General features: G+C 47.8%; 1 protein-coding gene across 1 annotated transcript in view; it reads left to right on the top strand.

Moving 5' to 3' along the window:
- RAPGEF1 (Rap guanine nucleotide exchange factor 1) overlaps nucleotides 1-18,704 on the top strand; it is an 80,721-nt gene that overhangs the window by 34,765 nt on the left and 27,252 nt on the right. Inside the window, exon 10 of the mRNA XM_019510300.1 lies at nucleotides 7,849-8,051. Within this exon, the coding sequence (XP_019365845.1) occupies nucleotides 7,849-8,051 (203 nt within the window). The remainder of the gene's footprint in view (nucleotides 1-7,848; nucleotides 8,052-18,704) is intronic.

Raw genomic sequence — 18,704 nt, 5'->3', positions numbered from 1 at the left:
TCACTAGTCAGGGAACATGAATCATAGAAATGATTCAGACTTGCTGAATCATAGAAAATGAGGGACCTTAGGAGGTCCAGCCCCCTGCTAAGAGCAGGGCCAGCCCCAACTAAATCGTCCCAGCCAAGGCTTTGTCTACCTGCGGCATAAAAACCTCCAAGGATGGAGACTCCATGTCCTCTCTGGGTAACCTGTTCCAGTGCTTCACCACCCTTCCAGTGAGAGAGTTTTTCCTAATATCCAACCTAAACCTCCCTTGCTGCAACTTGAGCCCATTGCTCCTTGTCCTGCCATCCGCCACCACCGAGAACAGTCTCTGGAACCCCTCTTCAGGGAGTTGAAGGCAGCTGTTTAATCCTCCCTTGGTCTTTTCTTCTCCAGACTAAATAAGCCAAGTTCCCTCAGCCTCTCCATCATAAGCAGGGATCCTGGTTTTCCCTGATAAAAAAAAAAAAAAATTGCAAATTCTCTGATAAAAACTCCAAAATCCATGATTAAAATGAAAGGCCCCTAACTCCCTCCCACAGCCACCCCTGGCCCTGCTGGTGCCCCACAGCCACCCCTGGCCCACCAGCCCTGCCAGAGGGCCCCCCCAGCTGCTTGGGCTATGGGGCCAGGGACCCAGGTCCACAGCCCCCTGCCCCCAGCAGGAGGTGGCGGCTTCTGTAGCAGAGGGAGCCCAGCTCCCCACGCCCCGCTGCCTGCCTGATGTGCATGGAGCTGGCATGGGCTGCCCACTGCAGGCTTGGGCTGCCCACCCCCAAGGCCTCTGCAGCCCAGTGGGTGCAACCTGGCACAACAGGGCTGTGCAGGGATCTCCTTGCCGCTGGGAGCTCGCGCTGCCCTGGTGAGGCATCCCCTACATACGCAACAGCAGTGTGGAGGACAACCCAGCGCTGCCACCCCTGCTGCTGCTGTTGCGCACGCAGGGGACACCTCACCAGGACAGTCCCAGCCCTGTACAACTCTCTCCCTCCCTCCCTGTGGGAGCCTCAATCCCCCCCCACTATTTACCTGTGGGAGCTGCTCTCCAGGCTGCCTGGGGGCCACGTGCATGTACATGCACATGGAGCCCCCTGCCTGACCACCCTCCTCCTGCTCCCTTCCAGCCCCCTGCAGAGAGCTCTTTGCAAACCTGCTAAATCCATGGGTTTCTCCAGTAAAATGAAAAAGCTGCAGTTTTCTCCGGTAAAAGGTAAAATCTGCAGTTTTCTCTGTTTTTCCATGGGAAATGGAAAACTCAGATTGCTGCTCAGAAAGCCATGCGCCCCAGCACCCTAACCGTTTCCATTGTCCACCACTGGACTCTCTCCAATTTGTCCACATCCCTTCTGTAGTGGGGGGCCCGAAACTGAGCACACGACTCCAGATGTGGCCTCACCAGTGCAGAATAGAGGGAAAGAATCACTTCCCTCAATCTGTTGGCAACACTTCTACCACTGCAGCCATTAGCCCTCTTGGCACCAAGGGCATGTGGTTGGCTTATATTCAGCTTACTGTCCACTGTAACCCCCAGGTCCTTTTCTGCAGAGCTGCTGCCCAGCCAATCAGCCCCCAGCCTGTACTGGCGCATGGGATTGTTCCATCCTAAGTGTAGGACCTTGCCTTATTGAACCTCATGAGATTTCTTTTGGTCCAGTCCTCCAATTTATCTAGGTCTGTCTGAATCCTGACCCTACCCTCCAGCCTATTTACTACTCCCCCCCAGTTTGGTGTCATCTGCAGACTTGCTGAGGGTGCACTCTGTCCCATCTTCCTGGTCATTGATGATGATATTGAACAAAACTGGCTCCAGAACCAAATCCTGGGGCACTCCACTTAGATTCATAGATGCTAGGGTCGGAAGAGACCTCAACAGATCATCAAGTCCGACCCCCTGCCCAGGCAGGAAAGAGTGCTGGGGTCAGAGGGCCCCAACCAAATGCCTATCCAGCCTTCTCTTAAAGACCCCCAATGTGTAGGTATCAAGACCCCCGGTTGATACCGGCTGCCAACTAGACATTGAGCCATTAACTACTACTATCCTCTGAGCCCGGTGATCCAGCCAGTTTTCTGTCCACTTGACAGTCCATTCATGTAGCCTTTACTTCCTTAGCTTACTTGCAGGAATGTTGTGGGAGACTATATCAAAAGCCTTGCTAAAGTCAAGGTATATCACATCCACTGGTCTGCCTGCACCCACAGAGCCCGTCATCTCATCACAGAAGGCAATCAGGGTGGTCAGGCATGACTTGCCCTTGGTGAATTCATGCCTACTGTTCCTAAGTAATCACCTTCTCTGAGTGCTTAGAAATGGATTCCTTGAGGATCTGCTTCACAGTTTTTCCATGAGAGCACGGCTTGAGTCTATTCTTTAATTTAACCCCTGTCCTCACACAGACACACCTCATGCAGTGGTAACAATATCACACATCAGCTGACACCACCTGAGATGTGCGACAGACCTTGACTTGAGTTTTGGCAAGGAGGCAGTTAGCCTGTGGAGCTCAGCACCCAACTAGAGTAGCCCAAGGAGGCTTTGGCTCCTTTTAAACCTGATCGCAACCACCCGTACAAGCTGGAGAGGTGCTTATCCAGGAGCAGAAAGCCACGACATGCTCGTGAAGGTGATTCTAACTGCAGCGCTGCTCTTCTCCCCCTCCACGTTTTGGGTCTAGATAGAGGTGATGTAAGGGAGGCATTTTGGAAGGTCTTGAAGGAGGACGCTCCAGACTGCGTCTCTCATTCCAGGGGGGTGAGAGGTTGCCGCTGCGGAGATGTTCTGGCCGGAGGCATTACTTCTCCTCCCTCCTGCCTGTGGAAGAAACTGCAGGGTGTGCAGCCAGTGCCGAGCCAGTGATGTCACTTCCCCATCTGCTTTTTGAATTTCTGCCTCATTAAAAACCGCAGCACAGAGGGGAGGGGAGGGTGGGGGGAGCCCTCTGCAAACAGCAGTCTCAGGAATGTGTCCGTTTTCTTTTCTGGAGATAGAGGCATTTAAAGGGCCTCTTCTGCGTGCTCAGCCTCCCCCGCTCCCGCAGCACTGAATGCAGGGATTGTACTTTGCTGTGTCAAATGCCTTTCCCTTCGCCTAAAAACATAGGTGAAGTGCACAGATACACTCACCTGCCCTGCACTATCGGTTGCTGCCATGGCAGTGAGATGCGTTAGCGTCATAAAGAGCGGAGATAAAGGAGCTCTTCATTATTCCTTTCCAGACTGAGTTAAGAGGGATGCTGCGCTGAGCAAAGGCACAGGCTGGAAGTTCATTTTTCCTGGGAATCGAATGTGTCGCCTCTTCACCAGCACTTCCCATTACTGAAGTAGGGCTCCATTGTGGCTGTTGGGTGGTGACGTCAGCTCTGTGCATTCAATGTGGCGCTGGTTTTGTAGATGAATCCTTACTGAGGCTTAGTCAGAACATGCCTGTGTAGGCTGTTACTGTATTTTGGGTCACCAACCCTGCAGAGGCTTTCCTTGTTTCTGACTGGTTTCCATCCCATTCAAGCTGTGAGCTAAAACGTGGCCTTTTGCCCCAGACTTTTAGCTTCTGTTCCTCCACCCAGGAAAGTCACAGCCCTTACGTGTAACTTAGGGTGCTGGGGATAGCTGGTCTGTTAAAGAGGCTTTGTGATCTGGAGCTCTGTATGACACGGGGCTTTCAGTGCTTCTCTGTACATATGCTTTGAAGGGAGCAGTTTGGTCCCCTGAGTCTTGCTGATATTTGAAAACATTTGTTCTTGTACCTCAGGAGTCCTTTGCCTGGGTTTGATTTAAAATAAGAGAAACTCGGCCCATAGAAAATTAAGAAATTAGGATTGGAAGGGACCTCAGGAGGTCACATCTAGTCCAACCCCCTGCTCAAAGCACCATCATCCCCAACCAGATCATCCCAGCTAAAGCTTTGTCTAGCTGGATTTGGAAAATCTCCAAGGATGGAGAGTCCACAACCTCTCTGGGTAGCTTGTTTCACTATTTTACTACCCTCCTAGTGAGAAAATGCTTCCTAATATCTAACCTAAACTTCCCTTACTGCAACTTGAGCTCATTGCTCCTTGTTGTCATCTGCTGTTGCTGAGAACAGTCCAGCTCCATCCTCTTTTGACATGATTGTATCAAGGCCCTTGTTTTTCACCAGGAGAGGATTTGGTTCAAATTCAGGTGACATCACCAGGGGAATAAATTAAGTCTCAGTCCTACCCTTTGGGGTCATTTGTCCACACCCAGCAAAAAGACCCCCCACATGTATGCACATATTGGCATGTTTCTTCCTGACACATCAAAGGGTATTGAGGAGTATAACAGTGGAAGGGGCCTTTTGGGGCTGTCAGGTCCAATCTGCTACATTCGTTATCCAAAGAGTCCTGAAAATTATCCACTCCAGTCATGCAGCACAGCCACAGAGCTGAAGGAGGAGCCCAGGAAGAGCACCGAAGGTGAGGACTGAAAAGCTGCCATCACTGTGTGGACCCCAGGGACTGAATAGCAGGGATTACTGAAAGTCAGGATTCAGCAGCATTGCCAGATCTCTGTAGGAGCTGGCAGGTTGCTGCAAGACAGGAGCATGATGTGTATTGGCAGAGCTGAGCAGGATCATAAGATGGGAATAGCAGGTGTTACTGGTCAAGGGTGAGGTCTGTGTGCAGCATTTTCCTGTGCTTTGGCTGCAGGGGCCTATCTAATAATTCTTTGGGGGAGCTCTGCAAGGCTCCTTTTGTAAAAGAAGTTTAAAAAATATCTGATAAAGCCTCAAGAAAGGTGCAGTTGACAGGTGCAGACAGGCTTCTTCCTGCTGACACGTATGTACGGCTGCATCCTGTGTGGAATTGGATGGCCAGCAGGTACCCGGTGGCTGGAGCGGAGCCGAGCACTTCACTCGGTGACTGACCTTGTAAGATGGGAACTGGCCCCTGCATTGATTTTTGTATAATGCATGCATTGCTGCATTGTGATCAACACCTGCTGTTTTGCCGGCAGGCATCCATTTATTGCAGCCATAAGACTTAAGATGCCTGTGCAAGCCGACTAATTGCTGCTTCATGATTAGATATTAAAACTTGCATGAGGCAAAAGCAAACCCTTTGTCATTAATGATGAGCAGAACACCTGGGGAATGACAAGGTGCCTTTGCAGATGTGCCAGTCAGCCCCTTTTAAAGTGCTTAAGAGAGAAAAATGCTGAAGTTAGATGCGTTGCTCAAGAAAATACAACTTGAAGTCCTAATTCTGTATGAGAACTGCACAAGCAGGCTCCCGTGCCCTGGCAGAACCCTGTAGATTTCTATGGGACATCACATCGCTGCAGAGGTCCACCCCTCCAGGAGTCTCCAGGTCGGATTATGACCGCCTCCTGCAATATTTTCCATACAGAATGCCTCCCAAACTTGCTGTAGATTTGAATTCAGTTGTGGAATTAGAGGCATGAGCACATTTAGAGAAGAGGAGAAAAAGACTGATAGAGCTGAAATTTGAGATGGTTCAGTCAAGTGGGGAGATGCAGGGAGGCCTTTCCAGATGGCACAGGTGCTGATGGGAGAAGGCTTTTCCACCAGTGCCAGCTGCAACACAAAAAGGGCCCAGGCAGAGTCATGCCAGGTGACTTGGAAGAGACGGATCCCCTGAGAGAGACTGGGGCGTTTTCCCACTGAATCAGTTCGGAAATGCGGACTTGAGAGGCTGAAGGAGGGTGTGCTGCGGTCACATTTCTTTGTCTGGATGAGATCAGGGAAGTGACACGGGGGGGGTGCTGCGGTCACATTTCTTTGTCTGGATGAGATCAGGGAAGTGACACGGGGGGTGTGTGTGTGTGTGTGTGTCACTGGGCACATGACGCTGGGCAGCTGTGGCTTGGGATGATCACAGAGAGGGAAATTATAATGTTTAAGGTGGCAGAATGAGAGGGACAGTGATTATGGATGCTTCCCACTAAAAAAAACCAAAACCCAAGTGTTCCTTCCTGCTTATTTAAAGTGAAGGTGCTTCTTTCTTTTTTTTAAAAAAAAAAAGGTCTAATTTACTTCTCACTGTTCGTGCTATTTTTTAAATATTTGCACTTCCTTCAGTAAAAAGAGCACAAACTGCCTTGTTTGTAGTCTGTTTGACTGCCTCTCCCTCTTGAAGTCCGAACAATATATGTTTGCTGAATTAAAAAAATCATGAAAATGTTTCTTTTAACTAAACTCTGTAGGTGAACTTTGTGCCTCAGCATCCTACATTTTGGAGGTAACTTCAGAGAAGAAAGGGGACAGAATTTCAGTTGAGTTGATAAATATGCAGGGTATTTTGCATGATGCCTGCCAGTCCCAAAACAAAAATGGGTTGTGGGAGGTCCATGCAGCATAACCTAGAGCAGGGGCAGGCAATTATTTTGGGCAGAGGGCCACTTACTGAGTTTCGGCAAGCCATCAAGGGCCGCATGACAGGCAGCCCGGAGCAAATTAATATTAATTTTCTAAATTTTTTATGGGTCCTGCGGGCTGGATAGAATGGCCTGGTGAGCCGCATCCGGCCCCTGGGCCTCATTTTGCCCACCCCTGACCTAGAGCCTCTTTTCCCCTTGTCAAGAAGTTTGGCTCCCCTCTCCTGCATCCATTGCCGAATCTCTAACAGTGTGGAAAAAGGTCTGCTGCTTTTTCTAGAAATCAGTCTATCCTAGTGGTGCTCAACCAGGTGAGTGTTGGAGGCTGGATCACTTGTGGGGTCAGTGCACAGGGGTGGGCTCCATCCTCATCAGACCCTGTGCTGCCTTGTCCAACCTTCGTGCCATGATGATCAGGTCGCATGCTACCTTGGCCGGGCTTTGTGTGCCTATATTGGGCCCTGCTCTTCTCCAGCCCTGAGTGCTCCTGCTAGTGTGCAGGGCTATACTGTCTCCAGCCCACAGTGCTCTCTCCATGGATCTTGAAATTTGGCAGTGGGAGAGCAGCATTTAACACTGCCACCACTCCCCACCACCACATTTTCAGATTTGGGGGAGCCCAGCAGCCCAGATAACAAGCTCCATGGGCTAGTTTTGGCCCCCAGGGATTCAGCACCCCTGTTCTAGCCACTACCAAAAGATTTGGCAAAAGTTACTGCCAGTTAGCTGTCAAGCAGCCTACTCCCAGGGTCAGTCCAACTGAAGTTCCTTTGACCTTGCCTATGCATACCCTGTTTGGTAGTGGAAGTTCTGGTGGCAGGTGCCACATACCACTGCCAAGGTGCCAAAACATGTCCACATCCATGTGCTGCTGGCAGCTCTGCTAATAAATCACAGTGTGTTTTGGGAAAGCACCGTCTGCGGCAGGAACCAGAACAGCTGGTAGGAGGATGTGGTAGTATCTGCTGTGTGCCAGCTGCTAGAGGCATGCTTTAGCTCTGGAGAAGTGGGGGAACTGGCAGATGTGCGGAAAGGGTCTGTGCTCTCAAAGGAGCTTTCAGTGTAGGCATACTCCAAGTTTTGCAACAGTATGTGGTAGTGCAGAGTCAGTCTTTGTTTCTTTCCAAGGAAACCCTCAGGTATGTGGTTGTTCATATGTGACCTCAACCCTGGGTATCAGCCTGCTTTAAGGAAGGGGACTGTTTGGACAGTCTATATAGTCGGCTGTCCTGTGAAAGCCAATGAAGTGGGAACTGATGACCCACTTGAGGTTGACGATCGCAACTTCTTTCCTCCAAGGTGAGTGGGAGATTTCTGTGTTACGTGTGAACAAAGACAGGTTGCAAGGGTGTACCCAGCTCTCTGCTCCCTAAGCTAAGTATGAGTAAAGGAGTCCAGTGCATCTGCTCCTTGATTTTGGTTTTTGTGCATGGGGATTTTGTCTGTTTGTTTCTGGAAAGGCTGTAATGGGCTGGTCATCACCAATGTGTGTGCCCCTCCTTTGTGTTACAGTGCTGGCCTACATGCAGTTTGTGGAAGACTACTCGGAGCCACAGCCATCCATGTTCTACCAAACGCCCCAGAACGAACACATCTATCAGCAGAAAAACAAGCACCTCATGGAAGTCTATGGCTTCAACGACTCGTTCATCAGCATAGACTCAACCCAAGATCTGGCACCTCCCCCTGCTCTCCCACCTAAACAGCGACAGCTGGTGAGTGACACCCTAAGTACCAAGGTCTGTTAGACTCCTGGGAACAGATCTGGGGAAAAGTCAGCCTGTCCATTGTGGCATATCTCTGTCTGTTAATTTACCCACATTACACTCCCTTCAATCTAGTCAACATGCTTTCTGACACTTTGCATGACCCAGCTTAATCACCGTTCTACAGCACACGGATTCCAAGCATTTCCCTGCAGGCTCTGAGAAAACCAAAAATGCTCTGAAAATGAGATTTCCAGGTCTTGCAAACACCATGGTAGAAGCTGTGCTAGTGACACTCCAGTGCTGTGCTTCCGTCCCTCTGGAAGTCTGGGCAAGTGTATCCTAAGAGATAAGATGACTAAACTATGCCATAGGCTACACGCCACTATATAGTTTACAGCATTGCTTTGTAACCCAGTTCCTAAAGCCATTCTCAGACACTGCTTAGGGAACTGGCTAGTAGTAACTGTTCAAACTTAGTTGCCGCTTGTAGGCTTTCGGTTGTAGCAAAGGCAGCTCTAGTGCAGCCGGTAACTGTCATAAATGCATGTTGTTTTCCCTGTTAAACCCCATTAGCTTGCTCACAGTGAGCTGTCTCTGTCTGTTCCAGGTCCACCAGGAGTAGGACAGCCATTCCAATGCCAGCCCTGCTGTCTTGATTTACTTTAGTACCAGGCTTTTTATTTAAGTGGTTGAATCAGGTTTGTGACAGCTTGAGGTTTCCGCTGCATTGGAACAAGAATCCCCATTGCCCTTCTGGAAATAAGATTCCACCACATGCATTGTGCCCATTCAAATCCACAGGCGTTTGAAGTATGTTTCAGAGGGCCCCAAGCATGATGAGGTTTTGACTGCCGGTTTCTACCCTCTGAATGAAATCCTGGCTCCACTGAAGTCTGTCAGTGGGTGTTTTGCTTCTGACTTCAGTGAGCCAGGATTTCATCCTATTTCTTTTCTTTTCCTCAGCCTTTTTTTAAAATCCTCTTGCTTCAGGGATTATATTTCGTTTCAGTAAGCAAACTCATTTGAACGAAAACACCCAGCTAACTCATGCTGCTGTGCTGTTAGCCATGGGCCTGGAGGGGCTGGGGGAGTGTGCCGTCTTGTTGCTACCAGACAAGCTTATTTTATGTCCTTTGAAATGTTACACTTGACTCCCAGGTTGGGTGACAGAATTGTTCATGTCTGTCCCTGTTACAGTTCTGTGCTGATTTTTGACTTTCCAGCTGTATTTTTTTTAATTGAATGGAGAGCTTTGGAGCTTCAGTTTCAAAGCATTTGGATTTCTTGGAAGCACAGGTTCAGCACTTACCAGGGTCAGCCCATCCTTCCAAGGAAAATAAATCAAGTCCCATGCAGTGGTTCTGTGCCAGTGTCCCTTGAATGAGACAGTGGTAAATCCCAGCGTCCCATCTGCTTTTCAAGGGCACTACAAATTCAATGAGACACCTTCCTGAAGAGCTAGGTGGTGCTCCAGTATATATGACCTGGTGGCACATTTACTTATCTCATCACCTGCCTCCTACCCCGGAAGTGGCTGCATTTGGGTGGCACATTGTAAAGGAGGTGTATAAAACAATAAAATCCTGATGAGACCTTCAATAAGGTAGACACTATTGTTCTAGAAAGAAAGTCTGCCGCTTTCCCAAATCCAAGTCAGTCGAAACAAAGCATTTCCTTTCTGCGCTCCCCCACCTTTGCTGCCTTTTAATAATTGTCTGACTGACCAAGAGGTCATAGCTCTGCCTGCTGGGCGTTTTCTCCTTGCAAGATGATACCATCAAGGTGTTGCCTGCAGTTCCCTGGAGGCAGAGGTTTCCTGACTGGGTTGCCTTTCCTTATGTTCCTTCATCTCCCAGGCATCTGGGAAATGGTGTCACTGAACTCTGCAACGAGACAATAGTTCTTTCAACAATGACTGCAAAAGCTATCACAGTGTATTGTTCTCTTGTGCTGGCTGCCCTGAGATTTGGCAAAAACAAATCACATAGACACAAGGAACTTTTCCAGCTGGAGACTAGTTCTGCTTGATGAACTCTTCCTCTGCATAAATTTTTAAGAAAAATTGCTGCCTTGTGAGCTTCAGATCTGACTGTAGACCCACTGGTACCCAAAATCCCTGAATCTGAATTGAGACTTGCCAAGCAAACCAGGCTGTTGGAGAGGATCTCTAATGGCTAGCCCTCCAATATATGGAGTGCACAAGACTGCTCAGTGGGATGCATTTTGATACATAAAGTACAGTATTTCCCTCTTATGCAGGCGGAGCACAGTTTTGCTTTTGAGGGGGGTGGTTATTAAAGATTAAAACACTCAGGGTTAGGCCTGTTCACAGGGGAAGTGTGTCATCGCTCAGTCTGGAGAGACCCAAGTTCCCAGGCTGCTGGTTGGCCAAGAAACCAGCCCACCAAAGTCGTCCACCTAATGTCTGGAAGCAAGGGCCGGTTTTACCGCTTGGGAGCAGCTCCTGTTTTGTGCTTGCTTCTTTAAGCAGCTCTGCCCTGTGCTTTGTGAAGAGTAGCACTAAGGAAGAGCTCACCTGTGCACCAAACAGCGGAACAGTAACAAGCCAGGAGGGGAAAATTGTTCCTGAGGGATGTGATCAACAGGGGTGGTTTTAATAATGTCTCTGCAGTGCCTCTCCGAGCTAAGAACCACGTGTCCATGGGACCAGCTCCAACGAGGCATCGGCGTTTTATGAGTAGCTACTTGTTTAGAAGCAACTTGAAATGCATTGTTTTGCAGCTAGCATTTCTTATCCCATATTCATAGTCTGTTCTGTGCTTTCTTTCTCTGTTTCTTTTTTCTTTGGCTTTCTCTTTCTTCTACTCAGCAGGCCTCCCATGCTGCCTCTTCTTTCCCTTCTGTCTCCTACTGTGTCCAGCAAACTAAAGTGCCCTTCCTGCCTGAGGACATCAGTGCCACTCAGGGCCTCAGTATGTCCGTCTCTAACTCCTTTCTCAACCGGCACAGCTCCTTTCCTGTGCATTCGGTGAGTCACTAACTGCACGTCTTTACACGTGTGTGCGCGTGCATGTGTTGTGTTAGTGAAATGCTCTTGCACGTGTTCCATGCTCAGTCTCCGAATTCCAGGTAAATTCAAAAGTTCATGACTGCTTTTAAAAGCTATTGCTAGCAATAAGGACAGTTGGGACAGGGAGAGGTTGGGTAGGCGGAGGCTGGTTTGGACCTTGTGACATGCTCTGGGATGGGGAAGCTAGTCTTTATGGGTATCTTGTGTGTATTTATGATAGGGGCAAGGGAAGAAAGCAGGAAACCAAGCCTGTATACCAAAGGCAAATTCCTTCATCTGCGTTGCCCCGAGGCACTGGTTCTGTGAAGTACTCTCGCTCGTAATGGCAGTGACAAGGAGGACTAGTCAGTTAAACACTGCTTTGTGTATCTAGCTTTGGAGAGATAATGAGGGAATGTCCCTTCCTTCAGTGCAGGGATCCATTCGAGCGCATGGAACAGCTTCTGCAGCTGAAGTTATACACAAAGAGCCAGTGGCAAATGTTTGAGGTGCAGCTTTGCATTTTAGCTCCAGCACCACTTATAGTTTGGTATCGGAGCACAGCTATAAATCCAGATCTCAGCATGTTAAAAAGCATTTCAGTTTACTTTTCAAATGAAACTGTTTGTAGTTATAAAGCTACACTTCGGGACGTTTAATGATTTATTATAACCAAAGTTTCTTTTACTCTAGAAAGCATCTTAGTTGATCTTAAATGGATGCTACAAGCATGATTTCATTTTAAATTGTCAGTTTTCTTTTTTTAATTGTGTTTTGGACTCCTTTTAAGAATGCACTGTTTGTTTGTGTGCTTCCTATTGCCCTGTTTTTCTGGGTTTTTTCTTTCCAGCAACAGAAAAATACTTGGACAGAGCTTGGGAAACCAGTAGAACCGGCTGTACTCAATGCGCCATCAAATGTACAGAGTAAACAAGCAGGAAAAAAATAGCCCTTTCTCTCCCTAATGACTTTGAATTATAGTAATTTGTTATTGTCCATGACTGTAAAAGCTCCATCATTTTCAGGCAAGAATGTGGTTTTCCCATTGTCCATGTCTCGTTGTTTCTGATGCACAGAATGTCAGTGGCCCTACATGTTTCACAGCTGACCTACCTACCTATCAGGAGTGGTCTAGCCCCTTCTTCCTGCCCCTAATGCAGTGCTTCTCAACCAGGGTGCTGTGAGATCCTTTTAAGGATGCCTCAGGGTGTCGTACAGTTAGGTGTGCAAACCCCTGTCCAGGATTCACAAGATAAGCTCAAAGATTTCAAATAGGAGTCTGCAGTATCAATAACTTTCTGGCCCACTGTGGCCTTTCTGAGTTGTTTCCAACAGACAAATTGCTGTATTATTTTTCTGTAGTCAAGAAATAAGTGAGAATTAAGAGCTGGTATTTTTCCCAAGGGTGCCTTGAGTCTATCAGGGGGTGCCTTGAATCTTGCAAGGTTGAGAACCACTGCTGTAATATAAGGTACAGAACAACTGCAGAGAATGAAATCATACATAACCAGGTTAATACCCTTCATTTGGGGATTAGGATGGGCTAGAATCTTTCTATTAATATATTTCTGGACATTAGCTAGAGAGAGAGAAAAACCTCTGTTGCCTGTGAGGAGGTTACTATGCATTACTGCTTGTGGAAATCTGTGAACTGCAGTAATACTGGATTTAAGTGAATTGCCACGTTCTGCTCTCAAATGCTGTGTTACTATCTTTGTCCCTTCTCTTTGTAGTCACAAGTCCACTTAGATAAATGCTTGGAAGAACAATAAACCTGTTAAAGGATTAAGCCTTGGCTGCCCACCAAATCCTGGAGGGATTTGATGCTTGGGACAGCTAACCTTTCACACAGAAGCCACCAAAGGAATAGGCATGCTTAGGACAAAATGATCAATGCTGATTATCCCGTCTCTTAAAATGAAACATTAATCTTTATCCGTTCTATACATGAAGCAAAGCGTCCTTCAATCAATACTGGGAAGTCAAATGTAATAATAATAATAAAAAAATGAAATGGCTATCCATTAGGAGCATGTGAGCAATTCATCACAGAGACTCTGTGCTCACATTAGCCTTGAAAGTTGCCTTGCTTAGCAGTTTCTCTCTTCATGTGAATGTGGGTAGGAAAGGCAGTAGGATGGAGTCCAAAAGGTAATGTTCATCCCTGTACCAGTTTGTAAGGTTTTGGTGCAGATAACAAAGATGGGTGAGCAAGCCATCTATTACCTGTGGAGTATGAAGTCAGCTACATCTATAGTTCATGCTTCTTGGAGCTCCAGATGAGGGATTTGCTCTTGAACCAGCCATTCTTTACTCGGACCCTGGCTCTCTATCAACTTCTGAAGAGGGCTGCTTTTCAGTCTGCATGACTTGAATTTCTGGCATTACCACTCTCTTCGTCTGATTCTCCCTATTCCAATCTCCTGGGAGGGATTGGAGGCAGGGGATATTTTTTGCAATGGGCTCTTCTTTTCAGAAAGTCTGGAAAATAGGATTTGTATTTTTATTAGAAGTGCACCGATAAAGATTTTTTGAGCCGATACCAGTGGTCAATTATTAACGAGCCATATTGGCTGATACCAATCCAATTGCCGGTATGCAGTCCACCCGGTAGCCACTCCCGCCTGGCCTGAGTGCAGCGATGGCCCAGCCCCCCCAGCCAGGAAGAGCCCGGCACTGCCCACAGTCCCAGCCCACAGCAGCAGCCCAGCCTCGCCCTGCACACAGATCCGAGGGCATATGCCCCCCCATGCCTCCCCCGGGGGCGTGCACAGTGGTGGGAGATGCACACCCCCCATATCCCCCAGACGAGCTGCTCATGGTTCTGTCCTGTGCCCCACTCTGCCCCATCTGGGCAGCATGTGCCCCTGCTCCAGCCCCATTCCCTCCCTCACCATGATGGGCCTCGATCTGCACCCCCTCACCCCTTCCCTCCCCCCGCCCCTTCCCCACAACAGACTTACCAGCCAGATGCTGCTCTCCAAGCTGCCGGGCTGGCCGTGTGCATGCTGCAGCTGCGCACATATGCGGCATTTATCAGCGACATTATCAGCCACATCAGCCAAAAACAAGCCAGTTGCTGATAATGTCAATTTTCTTTTTATCGGTGCCAGTGTGATATGGACCAGCGTATCGGTGTACCTCTAATTTTTATTTCATCTTGGACACACCAGTGTCCCAGGCATGCAAGTGGAGGCCTGGTAACATCATGGAGTTATAGGTTCTGCTTTTGTTTTTCCCAGGAATTGCTATGTAATGCAAAAGACTGCTTGCCTACAACTACAAGTGTGCTGAAAAAGAGTGGAGACTGAGTATAAGAAGTGAGATTCCTGAGTAGTAGATTAGGCAAAAAGCGTAAGAGCCCATGAATGACCCAGTGTCTAGACTAAGTCCTTAGGAGGGTGAAGGCAATGGTGGCTGAAACCTGGAGATAAGGTACAGCTCTATTTCTATTTGGAAGCAGTGGTGAAGGATGGGTTAGACATCCCTTTGGTTTTTGCTGACACTTTTAGTATCTTAGGGAATTTGAGGATATTTCACCTTTTTCGCTCTGGTTTGTAAAGTGTACCAGAAGATGATGGTTTTCTGGAGGCCTGATTTTTCCATCCCTGGGTTAACCCTGCCCTTGTCCACCCATTAATAATGCTTTCCCCCTGCTTGACAGGAAATTGCTTTAGAGGTGATGGGACTTACGTACAGAAGCAGGTTTTGAGCAGCCGGTTCAGACCTCGTAGTTTTGGGAAGTTGAGTCTGTTTTCCACCGATTCTGTTCCAAGCCTGATCTCCCAAGGCAGAGACCCCCATATGCAGTATGGGATGAGACTGTCAAGGGCAGTTGGACAGTTCCCCATCTTTTGGAGAGTCATGTTTGCAAACCTCGTACTCATGGGAGTAGTTTCAAGTGGAGTGTGTGGCATGTGTCATTTCAGGGAACCCCACTTCTTTATTTTGGTGCTGTTTTCTGTTCAGTGGTAGAGAAGCAAGTGTACTCTGTATGGAAATGTTCCTTCTTGGTAACTGTTAACAGAAGTCTTCCTTTCTTCTGTTCATCCTCTTCCACTTTTGCTGTGGAGGTAGATATTATTCTGGTTTCATCATCTCTTTGTTCATTTGCTTCTGGAAGGGGATGAACTAGGAACATGAATGTCAGGCTTTGAACCTGGTAACTGGGCCACAGGAGAATTATGTGTAGATGTAGTCATGGTGAACATATAAAAAAAATCAATAGAGACAAGGTATGTCCCTTTCTGTCAGTGTGTTTTCCATTTGAGCAAAGTAGGAAGACTTGAAACGCATCCAATTACTGGTAGGTATCTATTCCTTGCACAAATATCTGGTTGCAAATGCAGTCATTTAAAGCAGGCATGTACAGACATCTCCTGGAAATCTGGCAGCTTCCTTCACTATGGAAAAATGGTGCACTGTAACTTTTTCTTTTCTTTAAGTGAAAAAGATGGCAAGCATCTTTCCAGAAACTGAATTGGCTGCTTGACTGTTAAAGAAGGTGGAAAGAGTTTCCCTGTGGAAACGCTCCCATTCAGTATTTCAGTTATTCCTTGTTGTTACAGCTCTGGGGTGAATTGAGCAAGTGCATGGAAAGTTTGTGGCAACCGGTTTTCCTCTTCTCTTTTGTGTTTGTGCATGCTCAGGAAAAGGAAGGGGAGGCAGCCTCGTTCAGTGGCAGAGCTGGTGCTTTGTACATTCTGGCCGTGCAGCTCTGTCCTGATCCACAGCCCCCCTTGCAACTTCAGTCCAGAGCAGAGCTGCAGGTTGTGTAAAATGTGTGAAATTTCAGTCATGAAAACCGCTCCCTGCTGGGGGCAAGCATGAGATCACAGGATTGTGTTTGATTATAAACCAGACCAGACCCATTCAAAAGATTTAAATCTGTGTAATTAGTTGTTGTGCTCCAAGCATTGTTTCTGTGTTGTTTTCTTCTGTGGCTAAGTTTATTTCCATTACCCGTAGCAGGCCTGAATGGGGATACCAGTAGGGGTGTGATCTTCCAGCACTGCTGAATCCTGCCTGTGAAAATCACTTCCCCCAGTGGCTTAATTCTGACCACACAATTGAAATGCTGCTTTTCCTTCTGCCTATATGTCTAGGCAGCCTTTTTCTATTTGCTTTATATGCTATGTTCCACTTTCCTGGTATGATTGACTTTCTAGGAGCCTTATCTCTGCCTCTCAAGTGCAAAAGGCTCCAACCTCTGGTTCGAAAGAGCTATTTGCTGTGCCTGGAGGTATTTTTTTACAGGTTAAATAGTTGTTGGTACTGTGTCTGTGCATCAGATTGGGTTCTTCTGAGCTTCAAAAGGAACTGCCAGTTAGGATTGCAAAGGGAAATCAGCACCATAAACATTGCTAATAAGACTTGAAAATAGGTTTTTACATATCCATTTTTTCCCCAGCGGAGGTAGACTATAAACCAGGCTCAATAAGTGGAGCTTTGCTTTTGAGCTTCTTTCCCTGTAGTGCAGGCCCGCATGGAGCCCGTCTGCCCAAGGGAGCAGAAAACTCAGGCCCTCTTTCTGGTGCACTAAGCAGACTTTAAAAATAGCAAGGTCAGCTGAGCAAACCACTCGGAGGGCTGTGCTGAGAAATGTTTAAGTATGAGGGGTCGCTGCCCTTCCGGTGGCAGTGCTCGAAGCCATATTGTTGGCAGTATACGCTTCCAGCCATTCATTGTCGAAGCATTTCCTTCCTCATTAGTAAGGGACCTGGTGGGCCAGCATTGTGTCCTAAGATAGGAAGTGATTTCTGATAGTTCCCTCTGTCATTACAAGCCAAGGGTGTCACAGCCCTGTCCAACGCCCAGTCTCTGTAAACGTGGTATTTGCCCACCAGGCAGGTAGATCAGGCCTGTTGCCTTTGCCTCCCTGGAATTAGCAATCACAGAAAGGATGGGAAGGTCTGATTCTCTGCCTGGACTGCTTCACGTATCAGAAGCTGGACGCTGTAGCTGATCTGGTAATGCTAAGCAGAATCACAGATAAACTTGCCAGAGAAGCTCAGCTGGCTTCCTAATGAGGGGTCCTGGAAGGGTGAATGGTGCCTGCCGGCTGGTGCTTTTAAGTGCCCTGTCAGCCATTTAATGGAGTCCAGCTCTAAACTGCAAGTGCAGACGACTGCTCTCAATTAACATCCACCTAAAAGCAAGCTGCCCCAACTGCCCCTTACAGTCACTCGTCCCCACTGTCAGCAGAGCAGCAACACTCCCAAAATAAGTGCCAACTAGGGGGCTTGTGGGCAGCCAGCTAATTGCTGGGAATGTTTTTAGTGGCAGCAGCAGTTTGTGCGTCCTGAGATGAGCAGCGCACGGCTGTTGTTTCCTTCTCTTTGCAGCCAGGGCAGGGATGGAGGGAGATGGAGTTGGAAGCATTCGGCGATGCTGTCCCTGGAAGAAGAGTGCCACAACTGGTGTGCGAGGAGGGACTTCTTTTCCACTTAGTAGTCTGCTGGCTTAATGCAGTTGCAAGTACTTTGGTAGCACTTGGGTATCCAGGTAGTATGTGTATTGGTCTAGAGGCAAAAGGAATCAGAACTCATGGTAGAGGTGCTATCTTTTATTAGACCCAAATAGATATTTGCAAATAAAAATTTTTTTTTTTTCCAGTTGGCTGTTTTTCCCTAGTGAGGCCAAAGCAAGGAAATGAACCAGCTGCTGGGACTTCATTGCAGGGAATAGCAGCAGAATAGCACCTTGGTGCTTTCTTTTCTAGTACTAGTGGTTAAGTAGAGCTCTTTAGAGGAGCTGTGTTATAACATGAGAAGTTTAGCACTTAGCATCACATGAGGGTCAGGGAGAAGAAAGCATCCCTTCCCAAAGGGTCTGGGTGCATGCTGCCTGCTTTTTGCCTTCCTTGGAGGTTACTTAGAAGTGGTCCACATACAAACATGCCAAGCTGCAGAGTTAGAAGCCATCTTAATACAGCTGTAGACAAAGCCTTGCTGACCCTCAGAAGCCTTGTGGAAGTGGGGAAAACCAAGTACCAGCCATTGTTCAAGATAAACTTTCAGCTGTGATTTTACATTTTGGGGCCATTCTGCTAAAGGAACCGTCTCCATCCCCCCTGAGCCTCCAAGGAGTATATATCTGGGTTTTCAGAAGGTTTTGTTTCAGGAGAACTGTGCCCCAGCCCTGTGGAAGTCATTCTTGCAACTGGACTGCAGCTGCATGATGGGGCTGGGGCTCTGCGGGAATGGGTGCCATGTGGACATGGTCTCAAACACAGGGTGTTTTTCCCCTTTAAAAGTATCCTGCGTTCTTGGCTCTTGTCCCAGCATGACTGCATAGCTGGGATTCCAGAGCTGCTCTCAGGCATGCTGAGCTGCAGGAGAAAGGAGGGGTCTTAACTGGCTTGTTTGGAGAAGATGCAACATCCTAAAATTGTGCGTGGGGAACAGCATGACTAACTAATGCCAGCCGGCCCAAGCCTCCCTGCCCTGTCTCTGCAGGCTGGGCTCTAAAATGCTCATTTACAAGTCATGTAATGCCAGTGAGAGTGGATATCATGCATTTATATGCTACCCATGTGTTGAACAGGCATCTTTTGCAAGCCCCATTCCAGTTTAATTTTGACGGAGTTGTTGAGAAGGCCAGAGGCAGAGGTCTGTAAAGCCAAGCACCTTATCTGCATTGCATGCTCC

The sequence above is a fragment of the Gavialis gangeticus genome, unplaced genomic scaffold, assembly GCF_001723915.1.
Source record: "Gavialis gangeticus isolate Ggan-Ray unplaced genomic scaffold, GavGan_comp1, whole genome shotgun sequence".
In the NCBI taxonomy this organism is placed as follows: Eukaryota; Metazoa; Chordata; order Crocodylia; family Gavialidae; genus Gavialis; species Gavialis gangeticus.
Note: the sequence above shows the minus strand (reverse complement) of the source record. Positions and strands in the feature narration are given on the sequence as shown.